Source organism: Epargyreus clarus, unplaced genomic scaffold (genome assembly GCF_041222505.1).
Source record: "Epargyreus clarus isolate Ecla_fem2 unplaced genomic scaffold, WU_Ecla_fem_2.2 ptg000026l, whole genome shotgun sequence".
In the NCBI taxonomy this organism is placed as follows: Eukaryota; Metazoa; Arthropoda; class Insecta; order Lepidoptera; family Hesperiidae; genus Epargyreus; species Epargyreus clarus.
Genome location: NW_027332233.1, coordinates 4,743,774 through 4,765,720, shown reverse-complemented (window position 1 = coordinate 4,765,720; position 21,947 = coordinate 4,743,774). Strand labels below are relative to the sequence as shown.

The 21,947-nt window shown below is 36.4% G+C and overlaps 3 protein-coding genes across 7 annotated transcripts in view; 2 read left to right on the top strand and 1 right to left on the bottom strand.

The window, feature by feature from the left end:
* The window catches only part of SERCA (ATPase sarcoplasmic/endoplasmic reticulum Ca2+ transporting SERCA), a 31,503-nt gene extending 15,253 nt beyond the window's left edge, over nucleotides 1-16,250 (top strand). For 3 of the 5 annotated variants that reach the window (XM_073087237.1, XM_073087239.1, XM_073087240.1), the window contains exons 3-12: nucleotides 6,992-7,009; nucleotides 7,352-7,434; nucleotides 7,521-7,625; nucleotides 7,830-9,415; nucleotides 9,495-9,684; nucleotides 10,478-10,625; nucleotides 11,111-11,369; nucleotides 11,849-11,993; nucleotides 12,574-12,783; nucleotides 13,039-15,048. In XM_073087237.1, the coding sequence (XP_072943338.1) occupies nucleotides 6,992-7,009; nucleotides 7,352-7,434; nucleotides 7,521-7,625; nucleotides 7,830-9,415; nucleotides 9,495-9,684; nucleotides 10,478-10,625; nucleotides 11,111-11,369; nucleotides 11,849-11,993; nucleotides 12,574-12,783; nucleotides 13,039-13,254 (2,960 nt within the window). In that variant the 3' untranslated portion in view covers nucleotides 13,255-15,048. Of the gene's footprint in view, nucleotides 1-6,991; nucleotides 7,010-7,351; nucleotides 7,435-7,520; nucleotides 7,626-7,829; nucleotides 9,416-9,494; nucleotides 9,685-10,477; nucleotides 10,626-11,110; nucleotides 11,370-11,848; nucleotides 11,994-12,573; nucleotides 12,784-13,038; nucleotides 15,049-15,472 lie in introns of those variants that run through there. The other 2 variants (XM_073087241.1, XM_073087242.1) reach the window with 2 other exon arrangements.
* Nucleotides 16,251-17,738: 1,488 nt separating this feature from the next.
* Nucleotides 17,739-19,183, top strand: LOC140752940 (uncharacterized). Its single transcript, XM_073087244.1, has 2 exons — nucleotides 17,739-18,062; nucleotides 18,545-19,183. The coding sequence occupies exons 1-2, from the start codon at nucleotides 18,049-18,051 to the stop codon at nucleotides 19,071-19,073; spliced, it is 543 nt and encodes a 180-aa protein (XP_072943345.1). The 5' UTR covers nucleotides 17,739-18,048; the 3' UTR covers nucleotides 19,074-19,183.
* A 591-nt stretch (nucleotides 19,184-19,774) lies between these two features.
* Nucleotides 19,775-21,906, bottom strand: LOC140752939 (neuferricin). Its single transcript, XM_073087243.1, has 4 exons — nucleotides 21,406-21,906; nucleotides 21,051-21,194; nucleotides 20,508-20,694; nucleotides 19,775-20,198 (listed from the first exon to the last, which is right to left on the bottom strand). Exons 1-4 carry the CDS (start codon nucleotides 21,683-21,685, stop codon nucleotides 20,030-20,032), a joined length of 780 nt encoding a protein of 259 aa, XP_072943344.1. The 5' UTR covers nucleotides 21,686-21,906; the 3' UTR covers nucleotides 19,775-20,029.
* Between the last annotated feature and the right edge of the window lie 41 nt (nucleotides 21,907-21,947).

The window sequence follows — 21,947 nt, the reverse complement described above, 5'->3', positions numbered from 1 at the left end:
GAATAACGATTTTACTTTTATTTACAATTTGTATACTGATTAGTCACTGAACTGACCTGTTTAATATTTCAAATAAAATATTGTAAATGAATTATTCTCTCCTACAGGAGACTTCATATACATATGACTTATACCAAATTGCTTCTCTGAATTTGATCGTTATAATCTATACTATCCGATGGTAAAATAATACAGGTCGTTTTTTATTAAACTCCTATTCCAAGTTAAGACAATATATTTTTTAATTTAATGATGCTGGTTTACTTTTTATCACAATTAGCCTGGTAACTATTTTTCGCATTTTCGCTAATTCTTATAGATTCGGATTTTGCAGCCCAAACACGCTTGAAAAAATCATACAGGGTACGGGTATGGGATATATTGTTGTGTTTACTTTAAACTGTACCTGGGATATTGAGCAAAACTTCTCTCATCGCTTTTCCTGACGGAGTTCATCTACAAAAATCACTGATCTAAGAATGTTAGTGGCAAAACTAGACAGGTCAATGTTTATTTTCACGGCCCATACCAATCGTAGGGTTGCCATGCTATACGGTTTTACCCGGACATTTTTGGTTCTTTATTATCATCCCAGTAATATGATTTTCTGTATCAAACAGAAAGGGGCTGCTAAGTCCTAGGTACCCAAGATCACTTTTTAAAAACTATTTGCATATTAAAAATTAATGTTTATTACTCACTTTCACGGTAAAGACAAACAGCGAAGGGAAACTAGACTCCTGTACTTAAAATAACGATCGCAAAATTATATAAAACATATCAATCCCCACTTGGCGAACATGATAAATAAAAGCCTCAATCTGAGATGTCTCTCTATTCTCAGCAGTAAAGTAGTAATGGATCGACAGCCTAACTACACGACCTTTTAAACAAGTAACACAATATCAATTGGTTCATGCAAACACTTAACCCATTAGTGGTACTCAATTATTTTTTTTTACATTGCAAACGTTACATCCGACTTTAAGTGATAACGCCCGACAACTGCGCAGTCCGGGTATTTCATCCTTGAGCCTGGCAACCCTACTCACTCGTCGAACGATTATTTTCCTTCAGTCTCGCGGGCCAAACTGCGCGTCATTCACTTGAAGCTTGGTCACAATACGGAAAACTTCAAACCAGAATAGATATGAACATAAATAAAATGTCTGTTAATGAATATAACGCCGGTCTTGACGCCACTACTCTTGTTGTATTAGTTACACACCTTATTATCGGCTCTAATTTACTGGCAATTTATGCTAATTGCATATCAGGTGCCAAAACTATAATGATGTTTTGTTTCTCAATGTGTACAATGTGATTATCAATTTTCCACGCTATGCTACGTCGTTGAAATGAATTATAAATGCATGAGATATTTTTGCTATGAATTCTGTCTGTAGTCAAGATGACTGAAAAGAGGTATTTTATAAAATCCCGTTTTTTTAATAATTTATCTACAGGAGCTAAGTAATGTACTAAACTTATATTAATAGGATTCAGGCAAGAATAACGCAATAGGCAGCAAATACACGGTTTTTTTTCTTTAAATATGACAGCTTACTACAAAGAACAAAGTAGCAAAGAACCGCGATTTTATTTTATTTCTATACTTTCACATAAAAGATTTTAATTTTTCCACGCAATCTCGTTATAACAAATCCAAAGATATAAAATCAAATCCAAACATCAAGTTGATGTGCGTATTTCATATCGCTATAAACTAAGTTATTATTGTTTAAAATTTTTATTATTCAATGCAAGGCTCGTCGTTTAAAACGAATGATTCGAATAAATGATATACAGTATTGCGTAATGTTTAAAGAAACGGAAGCCTTCAAGTGAAGCCTTTAAGTATTCAAAGGCAAGCAATACTTCGTTATTGACAATATGATTTAAAACGTAACGCGGTAGTAAAGGTTTATGTAATACTAGCAGTATTTAGCAGTATCTAGTTTTTAAACGCGTTTAAAAACAACCTGACATGCATATAACTGAAAATTTCATATACAATTGTTTCTCTCATCGAATAAAAATGCCTTTGTGATTCAAATATAAAAGCTAGCTATACGATACCGCGGACTTTTTTGTAGAACTTTTTGTGAACAACATGTTGGATTCATCTAAACCGAACCGAACCACTCGTGAATAGTGTAGCTTTCTAATTGAGAAAGATTTTTTATGATCGGTTAAGTATTTCCGAAGATTAGCCGTTACAAACAAACAATCAAAGTTACAAACATTACCTCTTTATAATATTAAGTATAGATTTACTTCGCACAACCGCGCTGCTAACCGCTATATTTTACCCATTTTCTTAATCTAATTCGCTCCGAGGAACCAGCACTCCAAAACCAATCTCGACGGTTATTGAATAATCGAACCCCGGTTTAAATTTTAAACGGTACTTGTGTTCAATTTATTTTGTAGGTTGGCTAAAATACAATGAGTTGCAATATAATCCTCCCAGGTAGTTGGCAACTTCAGATAGAATATCAATGGTTTTTAAAAAGTTAATGGTAGATTACACAAAAAAAGGTTTTACTGACGAATGTCGAAAATGTAAGCAACCGGCAAGACCACTACCTGAAGTAAACAAAACATGCAAGTCCCAAGCTGGCTTATTGCACCCTTCAAACCAAAACACAGTCGCAATCACTAATATAAACTAAAAATAAATGCAGCAGTTGTGCCGTCGCAATCAAACTAAACAGCTCTGCCACCTTCAGTGTTTTAAAAATGTCAGTAGTTGATATAGTTTTAAAGCATCTGATATCGTATGAATGTAAATTTACCTACTCATAAATTCATCAAAATAAACTTGTCATTTACAACACTTATTTGTGTAGAGTAGGTGTAGATATAATTTATTGGTATGAATGAAACGAGGTTTAAGATGCGATTTATCAAACTGTTTCGAACTATGTTGGAGTAATAAATGTATCTACAACATTTCTATCTAACACTTCCAGCTAATTGATACTAATTAGTAATTAGTAAATAGTTAGATAATATGCATTAATAATTTCGTGTTCTTACCTCCCTAAACGAAAAAATTAAAAGACAATAAAGAAAGCTAGTCTTTGCTCTGTCAGCCCAAACTTAGTTTGGTTGTCTTCTTTACCTGAATCAAAACCTGAAAGACGATCATTGTACCTACTCCTAATTGTTTGATGTTTGATTAACTATATCTGAACGGTGTTTGCCGTACTACCTTCGCACTAGAACGCAGCGGTAAAAACAGTGCCGCTATAAAGCAGAAATTGTTGTGGTGGTAACACGGCCGCAGTCAGGCCGCGTAACGAAGAACAGATTATTGGTTTAGGATGCATACGAAATTATGAGGTGCGCTATGCTACGCTCGGCCAGCGCTCAACGATCGCGCATCGTTTGCTCACTATGGACTGAAATATTATATAGATCCTCACCAGAACGGCCGGTTTATTTTGGACAGTCTACGTTGGCGGTTTGCGTCTACGAATGCGGCTGACTCGCGATTCATACGACCATTCCACGTTCATATGTATTTTATTTATTCTATAACAAAAATATAACTATTTTTTGAGCCTCGAACGATTTATGATAACTACTACGACTGCTAAAAAGCCCTGCTATCATAAAAACTCTTAACTGCTGTGAAAATACAACGTATTGAATTTTAGTGTCAGAAATATACTTTGAAGAATTCGAAGTTATTTTCATAAATAGTACTCGGGGCTATATCTTGATGGGCAATATATAAAACTGTATTCATCTATTAATAAATATCTACTGGTATCACTCAATCACACGGTCTAATCTCGTACTGTAATAATCAAACAATGTTTTTTGATGATTTTCTAACAGATGTGATAAACAAGAAATTTTGATATATAATCCTATCAAATACTTTACAGCTAACTCACGAGATATCTAGGCATTAAATTTATAACGGCACGGAACAACTCCCACTTATGTTGTCTAAGATGTTACCGTTTTATTTTCTGTCACACACTTCTGTTTTCTTGGACCCGTCCCAAAGTGTGTATTCCAAAATTAATTGAAAGAATCATTACAGAGTTAAATTTGTAACAAGTATTTCTAAATGCCGTCGTGAAATTCTATATCGGTAATCAAATAGCTTGCTACGACCCAAAGCAAACCCGAAGCCACAATTGGAACCAAGGCCGCTTTCTGCCACCTGTAGCATGCTACTAAACGGATCGGCGGATTCCATCACACTATTTACAGACAGTAAACCTTAGGTCAATACAATATTCTCCACGTATGATATTGTCGAGGGCATTCGACGAGCAAATTATGTAGATATAACAAGCAAAATGTACATTTTAGATCTGTTCCAACAAACTAATCCGGTTTGTTTAAACAGTTATAAAGCATAATCCGCATTTGTACCTCGACATAATTCGATTTTTTGTAAAACAAACGTTCCTGCAGATCTTGCTTTACATTCATTTGATCTAGGAACATTAAATGCCCGATTACGCCCACATTAACATACTTGCGCAGTTTTTCAATTTTTGAGCTGGAATCCTGAACATTTTCTAGCTATAAAGTAAAGTATATCTGTCCCTGTACAGTCCTATACTGAAAATCGATTATGACTATACCAAGATTATCTCGCACACGTAAAACCACGAGTTTCTATGTACCTATTAATAACATACAAATGACTGCTACGTGAGAACACTTCTAAGAGCTATTTGATAATATCGTCGAAACTTATCAAATTATGGAATGAATTTCCTCTCGAGGTATTGCCGAAGCGCTCCGATATGAGGCACTTCAAATGTCCATAGCCGACGGTAACTGCTTTCCACCAGGGAGCCCGTCTACCATAACGCTAGGATTAATCCGTTTGAAAAAACTTCATTGACCCGCGTTCATGAACAGATGCTGACAAGGCGTTATCGACTCGTTGACTAATTGCTCGCGGCGATGCTAGCTGCCGCTGAGTGCGCAAATAGTCGATACAACGCTCGACTTATCGCACGATGCCTGATTACGAACGAGTTCCAGATAGAAGCCGTGGCAAAGCTTTGTCCGCACGCCCGACCGCTATGCAACATCTGTTTTGAACTAAAATCCGTAAAACATCGCTGATCTTATTTCTTAGAAATGTTATTATTTTAACTAGCGTTTCGGTTGCGCTCCACGGGTTAGTTTTCAACAACATGACTTGAACGCATAATGACATCATTGCATTGTATAACAGGCAAAACACAGAACCCTTCGTGGTTTGACTGTGGCATCACACGTCACCACTTATTTTTATCTGGCCTGAAAGAATGATTAAGGCACTTGTATGAAACATTCCAACGTGTATGTGATTGCATTTAAATAGATCTCTTCTATTTAGAGATTGTACATATGCATTATGCATGCATGGATGATCGTAACCACTTAATGTCTATTGTACTTATTGTTGTAATTAATGCAGTGTACTTTTCTGATGATAAGAAAAATCCAATCGAAATTAAGTTTTACGTCATTCGAATAAATTAGATTAGTAGTCTTGTTTTATCATCATGCTTATTCAATATTATTTCCTCAAAAATAAACAGAAGACGATGTCATATTTAAAGTTATGCCTTAATTAGATAAAGCCTTTAAAGCTTGTGGTTTAACATCCACGCGAGTCGTTGGAGTTTTCGATTATGTCAGATGTACAGCCCGAAATACTTGCCGCAAGCGAGGGAAAACAGTTTTCCGTGTCTAAAATAGATCCTTGAATTAAGATAACCGATATTAACCTATTTGTTTAACGTTGTGAGTCACTAGAAATTCTCTTCTCCACCACGGGTGGGTGTACGCTGTACATCCTAAACGTCGTAATTACGTCAAATGCGCTTACGTAGCGAGGTCAGTGAACAGGTCAGTCGCGTCACAGTCGAGACGTGGCCCAATGTGACCGCCACACGACAATTTCATTAACACGCCACACTATTACACATCGCGTCTACGGTGTTCGTACGTCTTCGTCATATCGGAATACGTAGGTATCGAGGACAAAAGGCACAACTGATTTTGACTTGACCAGATGATAGATAAATCGCTGGGCTTTTAGAACTACAGATACTGTGGCTTTTCTGAACAACTAAGATAGGAAAAGCTTTTAATGCTCTACTAAAAGATATAACACAAAAATAATAGAGAAACGTAATAAAGGGAAGAAGCTTTAAAATACTTTAAATGTTTCTATGTACTTGCAATATATTAAAAGCCCCGTTCTATTTATATCGTAAAGTAATCAACACATCGTGAAATAAACTATACGTCAACAAATCATTATTCTTCTGATTTGTTTTTAGCTCAGTGCTCACTACATAAATAAAATCATATTAACATATCGCAAACGAAATATTGATTTACCATACCTATGATACTTTACGAAGATATTATCTATACACTCTACAGTGAAGCAGTTTATATAAATTAAAAAAATATGTTCATCAACATTAACTTATGTGTAAATATAAATTCCAAGACCTTATCTTTGTTATCTTTTGGCGAATACCCTTAATTTTTTGTGTCAATGACAATGATATATATGTTTGTACACCGTATGCATTCTGTAAATACATTATAATCATTCCGTACAAGCGATATGATTTCAAATCAGTACGCTACAACATAATCCGATTAGGCATTCTTTAATTGGAATATTTTATGGTACTCGCTACATGCAATAGTTTATTATATAGCATGTATAATTTTGTCGCTAATGCTGATGGCAAATGCCATTTACTATCTGTAAATGGCATTTGTTACGTCATTGTGGCGAATAATGAGTGTATCGAAATCTCGGTGCGCACGCGCAACCTAGCTCATGTTGAGTTAATCTATGGGATGGTACATGTATTTATGTACATACGATCGTAACTACCGAGATAGATCGCATGCCTGCTCTGACTGGTTTATCGTCTGGTAAATTTACTCCTTTGATGTTCTATTCAAAACTCTAATTACGGTACTTTTCTGATTTCAGAACTGCCAACAGAAGAAGGTAAGACAACTGTTTATCAAACAAATGGATATTGGATACATATCAAAATCTAATTTCGACAGACACAAAGTCATTAAACTCTATCTTCAGTTACAAATAAATATATTTATGTATCACTTAAAATGAATCATGATTTTGCTCAAAATATCACACAAGTGCTAGAACTTACATTTTTAAAACTAAAACACGTTTCATTAGTTTCTCTCAGAAAGGGCGTAAAATCTAAGAATGTCTTTCTGAGCTTTTGCTGTACAATAACGTGACATTTAAAGCCTTTACAAAGACGTTTTATTGGAAATTCTCCGTTTGCTCTCTATTTTATTGTTTGTTACATTATTATAGGAAAAAGTATATGGCAGCTAGTCCTGGAACAGTTTGATGACCTCTTAGTGAAGATTTTGCTGTTAGCCGCTATTATATCATTCGTAAGTAACGTTGTAATATTTCGAGAGAATTTTATGAGTACATACGTTTAATGTTTTCGTACTAATTCGTTTTCCTTTGTTCCCAGGTTTTAGCTTTATTTGAGGAACACGAAGATGCATTCTCCGCCTTCGTAGAACCTTTCGTTATTTTACTAATTCTTATTGCTAACGCAGTTGTAGGAGTATGGCAGGTAATTTTTCCATGAGGTCTCAAAATACCTTTTCATATATTTTATGTTAATTCAGTTATTTCATATTATTGTAAAATGTTCCATTATTGGTTAAATAATCTATCTTTATTGTATAAATATAAAAATGATAGTCAGAATAAGTATAAATGAAGTGAATAAAGTATGATATTTCAAAAAATGTTTACCCATTCAAATGACTTACAGGAACGAAATGCAGAATCCGCCATCGAAGCTTTAAAAGAGTACGAACCCGAAATGGGTAAAGTTGTAAGAGGTGATAAATCCGGCGTACAAAAAATCCGAGCAAAAGAGATTGTGCCCGGTGACATCGTTGAGGTGTCTGTCGGTGACAAAATTCCTGCTGATATCCGCCTGATTAAGATTTTCTCTACCACCATCCGTATTGACCAGTCTATCCTGACTGGTGAATCGGTATCTGTCATCAAACACACTGACGCCATTCCCGACCCCCGCGCTGTGAACCAAGACAAAAAAAACATTCTGTTCTCCGGTACCAACGTTGCTGCTGGCAAGGCCCGCGGTATTGTCATCGGAACTGGCCTCAACACTGCCATCGGTAAAATTCGTACTGAAATGTCTGAGACTGAGGAAATCAAGACTCCCCTGCAACAAAAACTTGACGAGTTCGGCGAACAGCTGTCGAAGGTTATCTCCGTTATTTGCGTTGCCGTATGGGCTATTAACATTGGTCACTTCAACGACCCCGCCCATGGTGGAAGCTGGATCAAGGGCGCCGTCTACTACTTCAAAATCGCTGTCGCCTTGGCCGTCGCTGCCATTCCCGAAGGTTTGCCTGCTGTCATTACCACTTGTCTTGCCCTGGGTACCAGGAGAATGGCAAAGAAGAACGCTATTGTCAGGTCTCTGCCCTCTGTAGAAACCCTTGGTTGTACTTCGGTTATTTGCTCCGACAAGACTGGCACACTTACCACTAACCAAATGTCCGTATCTCGCATGTTCATCTTTGAGAAAATTGAAGGCGGCGACAGCAACTTCCTTGAATTCGAAATCACTGGGTCCACCTATGAACCTATCGGCGATGTTTACCTGAAGGGACAGAAGGTTAAGGCCGCCGAGTTCGATACTCTCCATGAATTAGGCACCATTTGCGTTATGTGTAATGACTCTGCGATCGACTTCAACGAATTCAAACAGGCTTTCGAGAAAGTAGGTGAAGCAACTGAAACCGCTCTTATTGTTCTCGCTGAGAAAATGAATCCCTTCAACGTTCCCAAGACTGGTCTCGACCGCCGTTCTGCTGCTATCGTTGTCCGCCAAGAAATTGAGACCAAATGGAAGAAGGAGTTCACTCTTGAATTCTCCCGTGACAGGAAATCCATGTCCACTTATTGTACACCTCTTAAGCCTTCCCGCCTTGGTAACGGACCTAAGCTCTTCGTTAAGGGTGCCCCTGAAGGTGTCCTGGAACGTTGCAGCCATGCTCGCGTTGGAACTAGCAAGGTACCACTGAACTCTACCCTGAAGAACCGCATCTTAGAATTGACCAGACAGTATGGTACCGGCCGCGACACCCTGCGTTGCTTGGCTCTGGCGACTGCTGACAACCCAATGAAGCCCGAAGAAATGGACCTCGGTGATTCCACCAAATTCTTCACATACGAAGTCAACCTTACCTTCGTCGGTGTCGTCGGTATGTTGGACCCCCCTCGCAAGGAAGTTTTCGACTCAATCGTCCGTTGCCGCGCTGCTGGTATCCGCGTAATCGTAATCACTGGAGACAACAAGGCTACTGCTGAAGCTATTTGCAGGTATATACTCTACAACAATTATAAATTGAAATACTCATAGAAGTTGATATTTATCTGATCTATAATTTTATGATACTAGGCGAATTGGTGTGTTCGGAGAGGATGAAGATACTACTGGCAAGTCTTACTCTGGACGCGAATTTGACGATCTGCCCGTATCTGAACAGCGCTCTGCCTGCGCTAAGGCTCGTCTCTTCTCCCGTGTGGAACCTGCACATAAGTCCAAGATCGTTGAATACCTGCAAAGCATGAATGAAATCTCTGCCATGGTAAGTTTAGAACACTCGTACACAAACTCCCAAACTCCTTGGTGCTCTAAAATTACTTACTCAAAGTTAATAATTTAATACGGTCTAACTCGTGTGATTATTACATTCATAGTCTAAATTTAAATGTAAAATCTATTAACACACTTCATGCTTATGCAAACAATATGTTCATAAATACTCGACGGGGAGTGTGGCGTTATTCCGTGTTTACAAATTGTACTATTGGGAACGCTTTTCGAAATGTTTATGTAAGACAGTTGGTACTGTTTATAAACTATGCTACTCAAAGTTATCATGGCAGGATTTAACGATTCAATAATAGAGGGAAGCGAAGTATGTCTGAATTAGAACCGATGTGCATATTGCGCGTCGAAAATAAAATTGTAAACATCATCGCAAATACGTGTTTTGATTTAAGTCAAAATATTTTGGATTGTTGATTAGTTCATGAGACGTGTTTTAATTAACTGGTAAAGCGAAGTCATACTGTTGGACGTGTTCAATAAAAAATCTATCAATATGAAGTGCAAGCTCAAGAAATAAAACTATTTCAAATCAAAGCATTATTACTAAATTATTGGTACATATTGGACCGAACCGGACAGTACCATAATATCATACCTTATCATACCTAAAAAGACATTATTTAAAATATCTTTATTGGTAGCCTTTTCTGCAAAACATTTAGTAGCTAACTTCATGGTGTCGAATTTAGTTGTCGTTGTAAAAAATCACTCATCATTCTTCCCAAATACCCTAAATGTATGACTTTAAAAATTTATTTAATCACCAGACTGGTGATGGTGTGAATGACGCCCCCGCTTTGAAGAAGGCCGAGATCGGTATCGCCATGGGATCCGGTACCGCCGTCGCTAAGTCTGCCGCTGAGATGGTGCTCGCTGACGACAACTTCTCATCCATTGTCGCTGCTGTTGAAGAAGGTAGCTACTTGCTTACTTTGGTAGAAGTTAAACTGTTATGTCGACGAAGATGTATGAATTGCACTGGAAAATTAAATAAGTGTTTAATTTGTTGAAATGAGTGACATTTTATGTTTATAATAGAGTAGGATAGTGGAGAGTTATAGTAGAGCAAAGAAAGTAGAGTAGGATCATAATTATAGTCAACTGCTGCCATTTATACCCATTGTTATCTATATCCATATGGACATCTATAACTAAATGTAGAATAAAAGTACTATCTGAAATGCGTTTCAAGTCCTGAGAACTAAGATGGTCGCTGATATATAAGCCGGTTCACACCCTAGCACTAGAACTCAACCAAGAAATACTTATGGCAGTGATATCTAGGGAGATATTATCACTGCCATAACTATTGGCTAGGGAGCCAAACCATGCTAGTTATACGACCTGTGTTACCTTATGAAATAAAAAACGTTGATTACTATAAAACTACACGTTACCAGGTCGTGCCATCTACAACAACATGAAACAGTTCATCCGCTACCTGATCTCCTCGAACATCGGTGAAGTCGTCTCCATCTTTTTGACTGCCGCTCTCGGTCTCCCCGAGGCTCTCATCCCCGTACAGCTGCTGTGGGTCAACCTGGTCACTGACGGTCTGCCCGCCACCGCCCTCGGCTTCAACCCACCTGACCTCGACATCATGAACAAGCCCCCCCGCAAGGCTGATGAAGGTCTCATCTCTGGATGGCTGTTCTTCAGGTGAGCTTGTAATAGGAATTGTTAAAGGTCACTAATCAGTCTTACTTTTTTATTCTTCAAGAACTGAGTAGTGACGTGTCAATAGCAGTGCGTGACTAATTTTCAAAATTAAAGATCTATATGCCGTACCAGACACGGGCCAGATGCAAAAGAAATCAATTTTTATATACAATATTTTGACAGGCAAACTTTTTTAGCTGCGTTACTGAATATAAATATGTTCATGCGCACTGAAGTACTAATTAGATATTAAGACATAAGAAAAAAATAAATATATTAAGACATATTATATATTTGTCTGCGACGGCACGTGTCTGACACGCTCTATCTCAGTAAATGCACTTTCAAAAAACTCTAACGCTGCCATGTTAGATGAGTGACCACTAGTGACTTACTTTTCATTATTGTATACATCAATAGACACTAAGAATCCAATATTGTAATTATATAATAATTTATTAAATTAAATATATTTCCAGATACATGGCTATCGGTGGTTACGTCGGCGCTGCGACTGTTGGTGCCGCCTCTTGGTGGTTCATGTACTCCCCGTACGGACCTCAGATGTCTTACTGGCAGCTCACTCACCACTTGCAATGCCTCAGTGGTGGTGACGAATTCAAGGTATACTATACTACTATAATCTTGTATATAAAATTCTCGTGTAACAATGCTAGTTACCGTACGCCTCCGAAACGGCTTTACCGATTTTCATCAAATTTTATATGCATATTCAGTGGGTCTGAGAATCGGCTACTATCTATTTTTCATACCCTAAGTGATAAGGGTTGTCACCCTTAACATTTTTTTATTTATATGGCAACACAATATTTGCCAGGTCTGCAAGTATAAGCTATAATATACTTAAAATCATACAATCAATCAATCATCAATGATGTTATACTTTAAAGCTTGTTTTATCTATATCTTTTTGCCCAACTGTATTACTCATTCTTTGGCAAGCCCCTACAGTCCAAATACTTTACGGATTTTAATATGTGAATTGTCATTAGATTCATCTAAATTGTGGGATATAAGCTGTATATTTTTATGCAATCGAGTTTTTGTTTTTATAATAATAACGAATAAGGCTAGTCTTTGAATTAATATAAAACTTTCTACTTATTTAGCACTTTCGCTCTTTCCAAATTAAGTGACAATGTACATTTTGTATGATTGTGACATTATATAACTTTATTTACAGGGAATCGACTGCAAGATCTTCACCGACCCCCACCCCATGACAATGGCTCTGTCTGTCCTGGTAACCATTGAGATGTTGAACGCCATGAACAGCTTGTCTGAGAACCAGTCCCTGGTGACGATGCCACCCTGGTCCAACATGTGGCTTGTGGGCTCCATGGCTCTCTCTTTCACACTCCACTTCGTCATCCTTTACGTTGAGGTCCTCTCGGTAAGTTGGTTTGAAGAGTAAAGAATATTTTCTTAATAAATAAATTGATTTGGTTTTATTTAAACATATATGTTATAAGAATTAAGGTCGGAACATCTGACGCAAATATCTCAGCCTTTACACACCATTAAAACATGACTATACTCCGTTGTAAGGAAGAAATATGTAGTGTGGTTGTACTGCTGTAACTACCTTCATATTTTGGATCGCGCACTTCAAAAAATTTGTCAAAAATGTTGTGAATATTTTCCGCAGGCCGTGTTCCAAGTGACGCCACTGTCGATAGACGAATGGATAACGGTAATGAAATTCTCCATTCCCGTGGTGCTGCTCGACGAGGTGCTCAAGTTCGTCGCGCGCAAGATCTCCGATGGTGAGACGCGCACCCTAGTGGACTGGCTCCACGGCATGCAATGGATTGTGCTCATGTGGGCCGTCTTCTTTGGCATCATTATCTACGGACCCCTATAAGCCGGCCCGCCCTCGTGAACCGTGCAACCATCCTGTTTGATTCACACCTAATACCCTCATGCCGAATTCTGCGCTACCCAACCCAATGTCGAATTTTAATAGTAATTACAACCCGGACGCAACCGCGGACGGACTAGCCAATTTGTTGATCGCGCTTGGGTAGCACCGAATTCTACTGTGGAAACCAACGGACAATGAGCTACGCTCACCACAGTAACAGTTTTCTAACAGTTTGAAATGCTAATCCCGGAGCACAACGTGTGTGAAGTGACCCTAGTGCGACACGGACCTTGAGGACTGCGTGTAGTGAAAGAACGAGTGCTCGATGAAAAGCCGATGCTCATTGAACTATGGCGGTGCTATCAGCTCAAATATGATCCCTGCGACGCGGCGTTACGTATGAAATGTTTGACTACAATTAAGTCTTGTAGTGATTTCTGTTATACTTTAAGAGTAGACCTAATGGAGCGCCGGCGGCGGAAGCCGGCCGCTCATCGTGTGATTGCATTTTGCATGTGCGACAATAAATTCTTTTATGATACAAAACATTCGGAGCCTCAGCCATTTTTGTCATGTTTACTTTATAGTTGAGCATATGTCTTTATGCTATTGTTTATTAGATGTTAAGTGGCTGTGAAATTATTCATTGCGAAGTCGATAATATAACACCAAATTTATACTGGTTTAAAAGTATTTTAATGCTAAGTTAAAATTATTAAATATACAAAATAGTTATGCCGTAAATAATAAATAATGGGCTACATTATACAAAGAACTCGCACACGGCTCAGTACCTTGTCCTTGTGGACTGCAGACATATTTTAAAAACTTACTGTATCTAGTAATGTGGATTGTTAGCTTAGAGTAATTTATTGTAAGTGTATCGTTAGGACATCGTTATTATTTTTCACGGTAAAATAATATTACTTCCTCTGTCCTCTTATCTAAGGTCGCTTTTTAACCAATTAGAGTGCGTTCTACTTTCCTGTTTTGTTTTTCTTTCAATCTGTGGGCAGTTAGCTTTGGCTACTGCCGTTTTCTATGCCTTTGATTAACCCATTAACAATTTTATGAATGTGTCTTCTTGCACTGAATTAACCTGCAATTTGATAAGCATCTACAATGTTCACGCAGTCAAATTATATTGGCTCCTATTTTTTCTTTAACATGTTATTAAAAATCCAGTGTTTGTGTCTTGTAAAAGAATAAACAAAAATATTTGTAACGCAATATAACCAACGTGTGTACGGAAAGTTAAGTATATGTGCGGTTATGGTACATTCAATATGTTATTTGTGTCTTTGTTTAAAATATAATTTAGGTTTTAACATCCTCTTAGTAGATAAGGTGGATACACCAGATCTTTATACTAATGAGACATAATATTAAACTAAGTGTTAAGTAAAATCAAAACTGTCATTTATTAAATTAAAGGTACAAGGTCTGGATATAATATTGAATTTATTTATAATAGTTAAATAAATCTCGCATGTGAGTGCATTGCATGATTTCTTTTTGAAGAAAACAGTTTTGTGTGATTTAGCGACAATTATATAACTAAAATATGTATAGTGTAGTATTTTACAATCTTATGAAATGAACACAACCTTATTATATATATTACTATTTAAATGATGCCGTCAAATTCACAGGACATGTGTTAAAAGTTATTTCTTCTGCAGCACATAGGGCATGCTCAACACTTGTGGATGTCCCTTTTCCCCTGATTTCACTGTAATGTTACCCCTATTCAACTAAAATATATATTTCACATTAAAACTTCCTAAATAAAAAGTTTGATTATTTGCCTTTCATAATTTCTATGTAAGTATGAGTTATAAATAAATAGATAGAGTTTGATCAACTTAATAAAACCTTTCACTTAGATGCAAGAAGAACATGTACCTACTTCATTAGTGCACAACCTTTTATGCTCTTCCTTCTAACATGTAAAAGTTTTGCAAATATGTAATGAAACAAGATACCTATACGAAATTTAAGCTCAATTACTACACTTGTTAAACATTTTGGACAGGTATTTAGAATGTATGACACAATTTCGTCGCCATTCTTTTGAACAGAATACACCCTTAGGTCGAGGTGACGGCTTCGTTAGTGTTATTGCAGAACTTTGTTCCCCGGTTTGTCCCTCGCCATGACAGGAGCAGTCCCATGGCCCTGCACCCGCATGCACTAACGCTGTGTTGTCTGCCCCCAGCCCAGCCGACGTGGAAGCTATAAGCGCGCCGGGACTCCGCCGCAGCGCCACTGCACGCACATATTCCATGAACACTCATTGTTTGTTGTGATCCCGCAGTGAAAATACACATTTAGTAACTACGACACGGTTGTGATCTCTACGTAAGTTCGGGTGGCGGCAATCGCTCGAGCGATCTCGACACTAACTCTAACGTTGTTTTGCAGCGAACGAGGTGGTCATTGACAAGTGGTAAACGCCACCGATTCATAGTTCCTCACCCGCTTCTCTCTGCTACCACTACCGCTCTCGTCTCTCGATTAGTTACCGATCGGCTCTTAGATGTAAGTTATAAGACGCAGCGGCGAGAGGCGTCGACCGGGCGAGGCCGCGCCCGTGCACCTGCTCACCTGCTACTTCACCAGAGAGGACATGTTCATAATGTGTATATACTATACAGTATGCTTAGGAAGTTTAATCAAATTATTTAATTATACGTTGTTCTAATTAAAGACTACATGGTGCCCGTCGATAAAAGCAGTGCGATAGACTATGTGTACTTAAGTTGACAGCATGCTATTAATTTATTGTTATATTTTTATTCTCTTATTCTAGTTTGCTTATATAGAGTCGAATCTATATTTCTATTAGTGCTGACGCCTCGACGAGCAATATGGTGTCTGTAAGGGAAGGATATACATATTATCCAGAGTTTGGGACCTAATTGTGTCCAAAGTTGAAAAACATACCTGTACATTTTAATGTATTATTGTTTTGTACAATAAATCGTTATAAACTATACGCGTTTCAATTTGAAATAATATTCACGTAATTAACATACATAGTATTTTTTTTCAATTTAAATGTGAAGAGAATTCTAGCAATCCTGTCGAGGATGGTGGCCTTGCCAGATGGTTATTCTCAAGACTAATAAAAGGAAGAAACTAAATCAAAAGAATGCACATAAACCCCTCATCCATACTTCCTGCTCGATATAGATATGTATACTGTGTTTCCTGTTTTGTTCGATGCCACACCACTGTCCATGAACATCTGTAATCAACCCCAAATGATATTACACTACCTGAAGTTCGCCACAGATACGTTGCTAACCCTGAGAACTAAATTGAAATGCCTATTTTTCTTGCGGGGAAATCCTGCATGGGTTTCTCTCGGCTGCAGGGGCAGCGAAGACAACTTCATAACCAAACAAGCATTTGAAATTGCTATTATTAAGCAGAAATAGTTGTGGCCGTGGTGCCTCCGAAATCTTAGAAATTCACTCACATCCAAATTACAGATTAGAGTGAATTTACCTAATAATAATTTTATTATTAGGTAAATTTCGTCACGTGCGCATATCAAACAGAACACAGGATGAAGTTTGTCTACAATGATAATTATTATTTTGTTTGTAACCCTTCTGGGTGAGTTTTCATTTCATATCTTAATATTGTAATCTGCAAAAAACTGAATACGCCAAAGTGACGACTACTGCGTTATTAATTACGTGGGTAGTAGGTATAGAGTTATAGACGCACGCTCTTGCTACAGTTTCACACCCTTCACATTTCATATACGCAGCGGGCGCACCACATGCGCGCGAGAATAAAGTCTACCAATACGCACTTGGCCAGCGCGATGGACTATGGCCTTATCCTTCTTATTCTGAGAGGAGACCTGTGCCCAGTAGTAGGACAGTAATGGATTGATGATGATAACGAAATAAATAATAAATAAATAAACTACCCACTATCCCACACACTTATACGGTTTTACACTTCTATAGAGCATTATTATTATATTAATATTATCTACACCGCTTATTTTTTTAAGTTATGTTGATTTATTTTTGTTCATATCTAAAAATAAACAAATAAACTATTTATGAACTTGTTTAAAGAAAACTACAGTTACCTTTTCGTGTTACGATATTATAACCAAAGAATATAGTAACTTATACCTATAGGAAACATCCGGCTATATAATATTTGTCACGAAAAGAAAATCCTAAGTAAAATATATTATACTTACATTATCTCATTGAAAAATCTTTCGATATTGCCCCGATTCTCCTTACCTATTCGATCGCTTTAAGTATTGATTCAATAATATTGAAAAAAAAACATCCGATTAAACAGGACATTAATAATATTTTGCTCTGTCATTAGTTACATACAAAGAACAATTATTAATTATTTTTAACAACAATCGATTGAATAATGAATACTACATCTATAGAACAACTTTCTTTAATATTTTTTATTATCTATATGGTTTGACTGTTTGCCAGTTCCTGTTGTTTTTTATACGTTAAGCTGAAGTTGAGCTTGAGACTTGAACTGGGTGCATTTTAGAATTTAGTTTTTATATTAATTACGACTATTTAGAGTGATTTTAAATAAGTTTTAGAATACGTGGTAATTAAATGTAGTTTAACAGTTGTTTCATTCATGAGTATTTTGTGTGTTAAAAATTGAATACGTCAGTCATTATGGATCGTTTAGTTTACGTATAAGGCATTAAAGATCTTGAATTATGTATACTTTACATTAAATTCGTAATGTTGTCGTAAAGTTGTAAAATAAATATATAATATGGAAGCAACGAGGTTGGTATTTTGTAACAGAAAAAAACAGCCAAATGTTTTTTTTTTTTTCACTTTTATTGTAGCTAGAGTGCTCTTGTTGCTTTAACTCCCGGCGCATCACCTAAACACCAATTTTATGCACCTATGCCCGACCTCGTTCAGGCCTCAAATCCTATCTACTTGTTTTAATAATATTGAAGCCGCTAACGAGCACGCAGTCCAGCTGATGGTAAGTGATTCTGCCGCGCATGGGCATCTGTAATCAACCCCAGATGAGACAAGAGTTCTTCCAGATGATGGCCACAGACATACCTATATCGGACCTCTACGGACTAAGTTGGTACGCCTTGTATAAGGATGTCTCCCTTACCATACCATCTTACTTTGGAATTGATAACAGATGTCCATAAGCTTGCTCATTTTCTACTACATTTGCCCTACATTTAAAACAAATCAGAGCTGTGGTATATACAGTTCTCAAATCCCATATTAATTTATTTCAGGATTGATTCAGACTTACCTAACAAAATGGCTCATTTAGAATTAATGGATATTGATGGCACAAAAGCTGAAGTTGCAGTTCCTGAAACAAGTTCCCGTGTACTTAGAAAAAGAAAATCCTTTGCTCCAGAAAGTAAATCTTCAAACCGTAGAGTTAGCATGAAGCCTCGTAAGCATTCCCTTGCTGAGAATGCTAACCCTAAGCAAATCGAAGCACTCTATCTTAATAAAAAAGTTAAAACTCTATCGCAGACATTAGAAACCATCTATGAAGAGCCTAAAGTGAACAATACTGATACTGAAACATTAGTTAGTGGCAGAAAAGTAAAAAGACTGTTAACATTCCAAATAGGTAATCATTATACTAAAGAAAAGATAAAAAAACGTAGAGCTAAGATTAAGAAACTTCTAGGCAACAAAACATTTCTGAATAGGAAAAAAATACCTATGCAGGTGTTTTTGAAAACTATTGAGTGTTTGGAACTGGATGAAGTGAGCACAGAAAGTGAAACAACTCTTCCTACTATTTGATATTTTTCTTACCTTTGGTATTCATGAACAATGTTGTGTATTGAATCAAATTTGTATGGATAATTAAGGCATCTGTTTGATGAATTTGAGTATTAAATGGCTGATATCAATTTGTTGTTTACATAATTTATCTATAGTTATGGGTCTTTAATTACAAAGCAGTTTTATAATTTTTGCCACAAACTTAGCATCAAAAGAAGTTTATTTATCACACACTTCCTAAATCCCTTGAAAGGCAATCTGTACAAAGCATCATTGTATAAATGTTACAGGAGAGCTATTTAAAATTGAAATAATAAAAAAATGTCACCAAATCATTAGTTAAAATATTTTCGACGCAACAATGCTCGAAGGCAAGATAAGGCTCTTAAGTTTTTGTAAATATTTTATTTTTAAGAATTGCCATTCTGGTGACAATATCAAACATATTCAAGGCTTTGATTTAGCTAAGTAATGTTGATTTCATCAGTATGGGGTTTTAAAAACTAAATGAAGGAGTGAAAATTGTAAAGAACCTAGCCATTTGTGACAGTGTTGTGTTGTAATATATTTACTTAAAACAACAAAAAAAATATCAGAATCATATTCAATTAGCCTGCAAGACAAGTTTCCACTTCTATCATCATATATAACAAGAGAAGCAATTTTAGTATAAATTATAGTATCCAGTCATTAGATGTATTTGAAGAAATCAAACAATATTGGATATATTAAGTATTTATTTCCTTAATAATAAATATTATAATAATTGTATACCATAAACTTAATACTATCACTAATTTAATATAGTGAGATTCCTTATTTGTACCAGAAATGCATATTATTTTGTATAATACTGTAAACTAACACAGTCATATTTACTTGTGAATGAAAATATCATTATCATATACATTTATTCATTTTGTCAATATATACATATGTAATTATATTAATTTAACAGATGTCTCACAACAATGTTATGTATCTTGGACTAGACATTCCTCTGAAGTATCCGGACATCCATCATATTTTTTTAACTGACTGGAATTACCTTTGTCTAACTGTATGCAAACACATCTTGGTTTCTCGTCACCAGGAGTGAATAACTGACGTGGGACCCCAACCCAATTCCTTATTACACCTCCACTGTAAAATAATAAAAAAGGGTCAGATATTACAGTTTGTGTGACTTTTGTATGTCCTTATTATTGCTTTTTTTTTTCAAACCAGAGCAGTTTCCACTTTTGTCGAGCCCAGTTCTACATTCTCAGTTTATCTCATTTATGCCTAAGATTGAAATTTCACAATTTCTAGATAAAACATGGATAGATTGAATATTAATAATGGCTCATAGACTAATCTACAATTTCAATCATGTATTTTACACTAGCTTCAATATAACTTAAATAACTAATCTTATATAGCAAGATTTATTATAACTGTTCAATTATTCACCTTGACTTAGTGCACCAAACTTTTGATCCCTCATCTTCACTCCAGGAGATATTGCAGGGAGGGTATATGGCCTCTTCCTTTTTAGCTCGATCTTTGTCTTCTTTACATTTCTGTACCCTCTCTTTTAACACCTTCAAGTAATTTGTGTCTTTCCCATATTTATCATAATATCTCCCAGCAAGCAAACCTGAAAAGATTAATGGTACATGAATTATATATAGACATAATCAATTAAATAAAATTGGAAAGGATATTCCTCTGATTTTCAGGGGCCAGCGCAATCTATATATCTGTGCTTCTACCTTACCACGCCCAAGCACTGCTGTATTCTGGTTTGAGGGGTGTTATAAGGGAGACATACTTTTCTGAGGCCTTCCAGCTTGGTCCTCAGGAATAGCGCATCTGTGGTGGACCTTAGGTAGGACTAACTAATCCTATCTGGGGTTCATTACAGATGTCCATGAGAGGCAGTGGCCATTTACCACCAGGTGGACTGCATGCTCAACAACTTCACCTATAAGTATTATAAAAAATTGTACTTACCAACAGCTGGATACTTTTCTCGAAATGTTTTTCTCCAATCCAACATGGTGAGTAATTCATTACAAGTCAAGTCTAATATGTGATCCTTCTCCTCACTTTCATCTTTAAACTTACCAGTAACAAATCCACGTGAACCATCTTTTCCTGGCAATAATATAAACCATTAGAACTAAAATTTTATAATACAGTGTCGAAGTAGAGCACATTGTGAATTTTTTTTTATATTAATTCATTTTTAAATAGAACAATATAATAACTTTACTTAGCAAATATAAAGAATATGTAAAATAGATTAAAATTAGCGACTATAAGCAGTATACATTATTCTGATATTTATTGAACATTGATTAATTACCAACAAAGTAATTATAAGGAGCTCCCTTTCCATAGTGTTTCTCACTTTGTGTTACGTCAAAAATAACCCCCATTACCGCTAAATATAAATTGCTTTCGTCTATTCCATTATATTTTTTTAACTGGTCTGGGGAAAATATGGGAACGGATTTGTTCTCAACTTTTACCTCGTCGATTAGGCTAAAGTACGAAATGTATTTTCGGCATAATATTGCTACAATAGTAACAGCTATTGTAACGATTATTTTTAAATGCTTCCTTAAAAAGGATTTCAAGCTCATTTTGATGTTTTCTTAGTTAGTGGGAATAAATCAGTGCAAAAATTATTTAATTAAGTATCGAAAGAAGAAATGATTTAACACATTGGGCATGGTGACATCATCACCAATTCACCACACCATTCACTTTCCTTTCACCAAGTTCTGCTGTTGATAATTGATAATGCTGCCAAGCCAATGCCAACCATTGCCGATTGCTGATGCCGGAAAGATGACAATTTCAAAATCATTTGACAATGACATTGACATTTGACAATAGAGAGTA

Excerpts from the sequence above, each read along its gene's own strand:
- LOC140752939 (XM_073087243.1), bottom strand. The coding sequence starts at position 21,685 with ATGAGCTTGAAATCCTTTTTAAGGAAGCATTTAAAAATAATCGTTACA. Across the intron at positions 20,695-21,050 it reads AGAAAAGTATCCAGCTGTTG|GTTTGCTTGCTGGGAGATAT; the intron begins GTAAGTACAATT and ends TAATCTTTTCAG. Across the intron at positions 20,199-20,507 it reads GTTTGGTGCACTAAGTCAAG|TGGAGGTGTAATAAGGAATT; the intron begins GTGAATAATTGA and ends ATTATTTTACAG.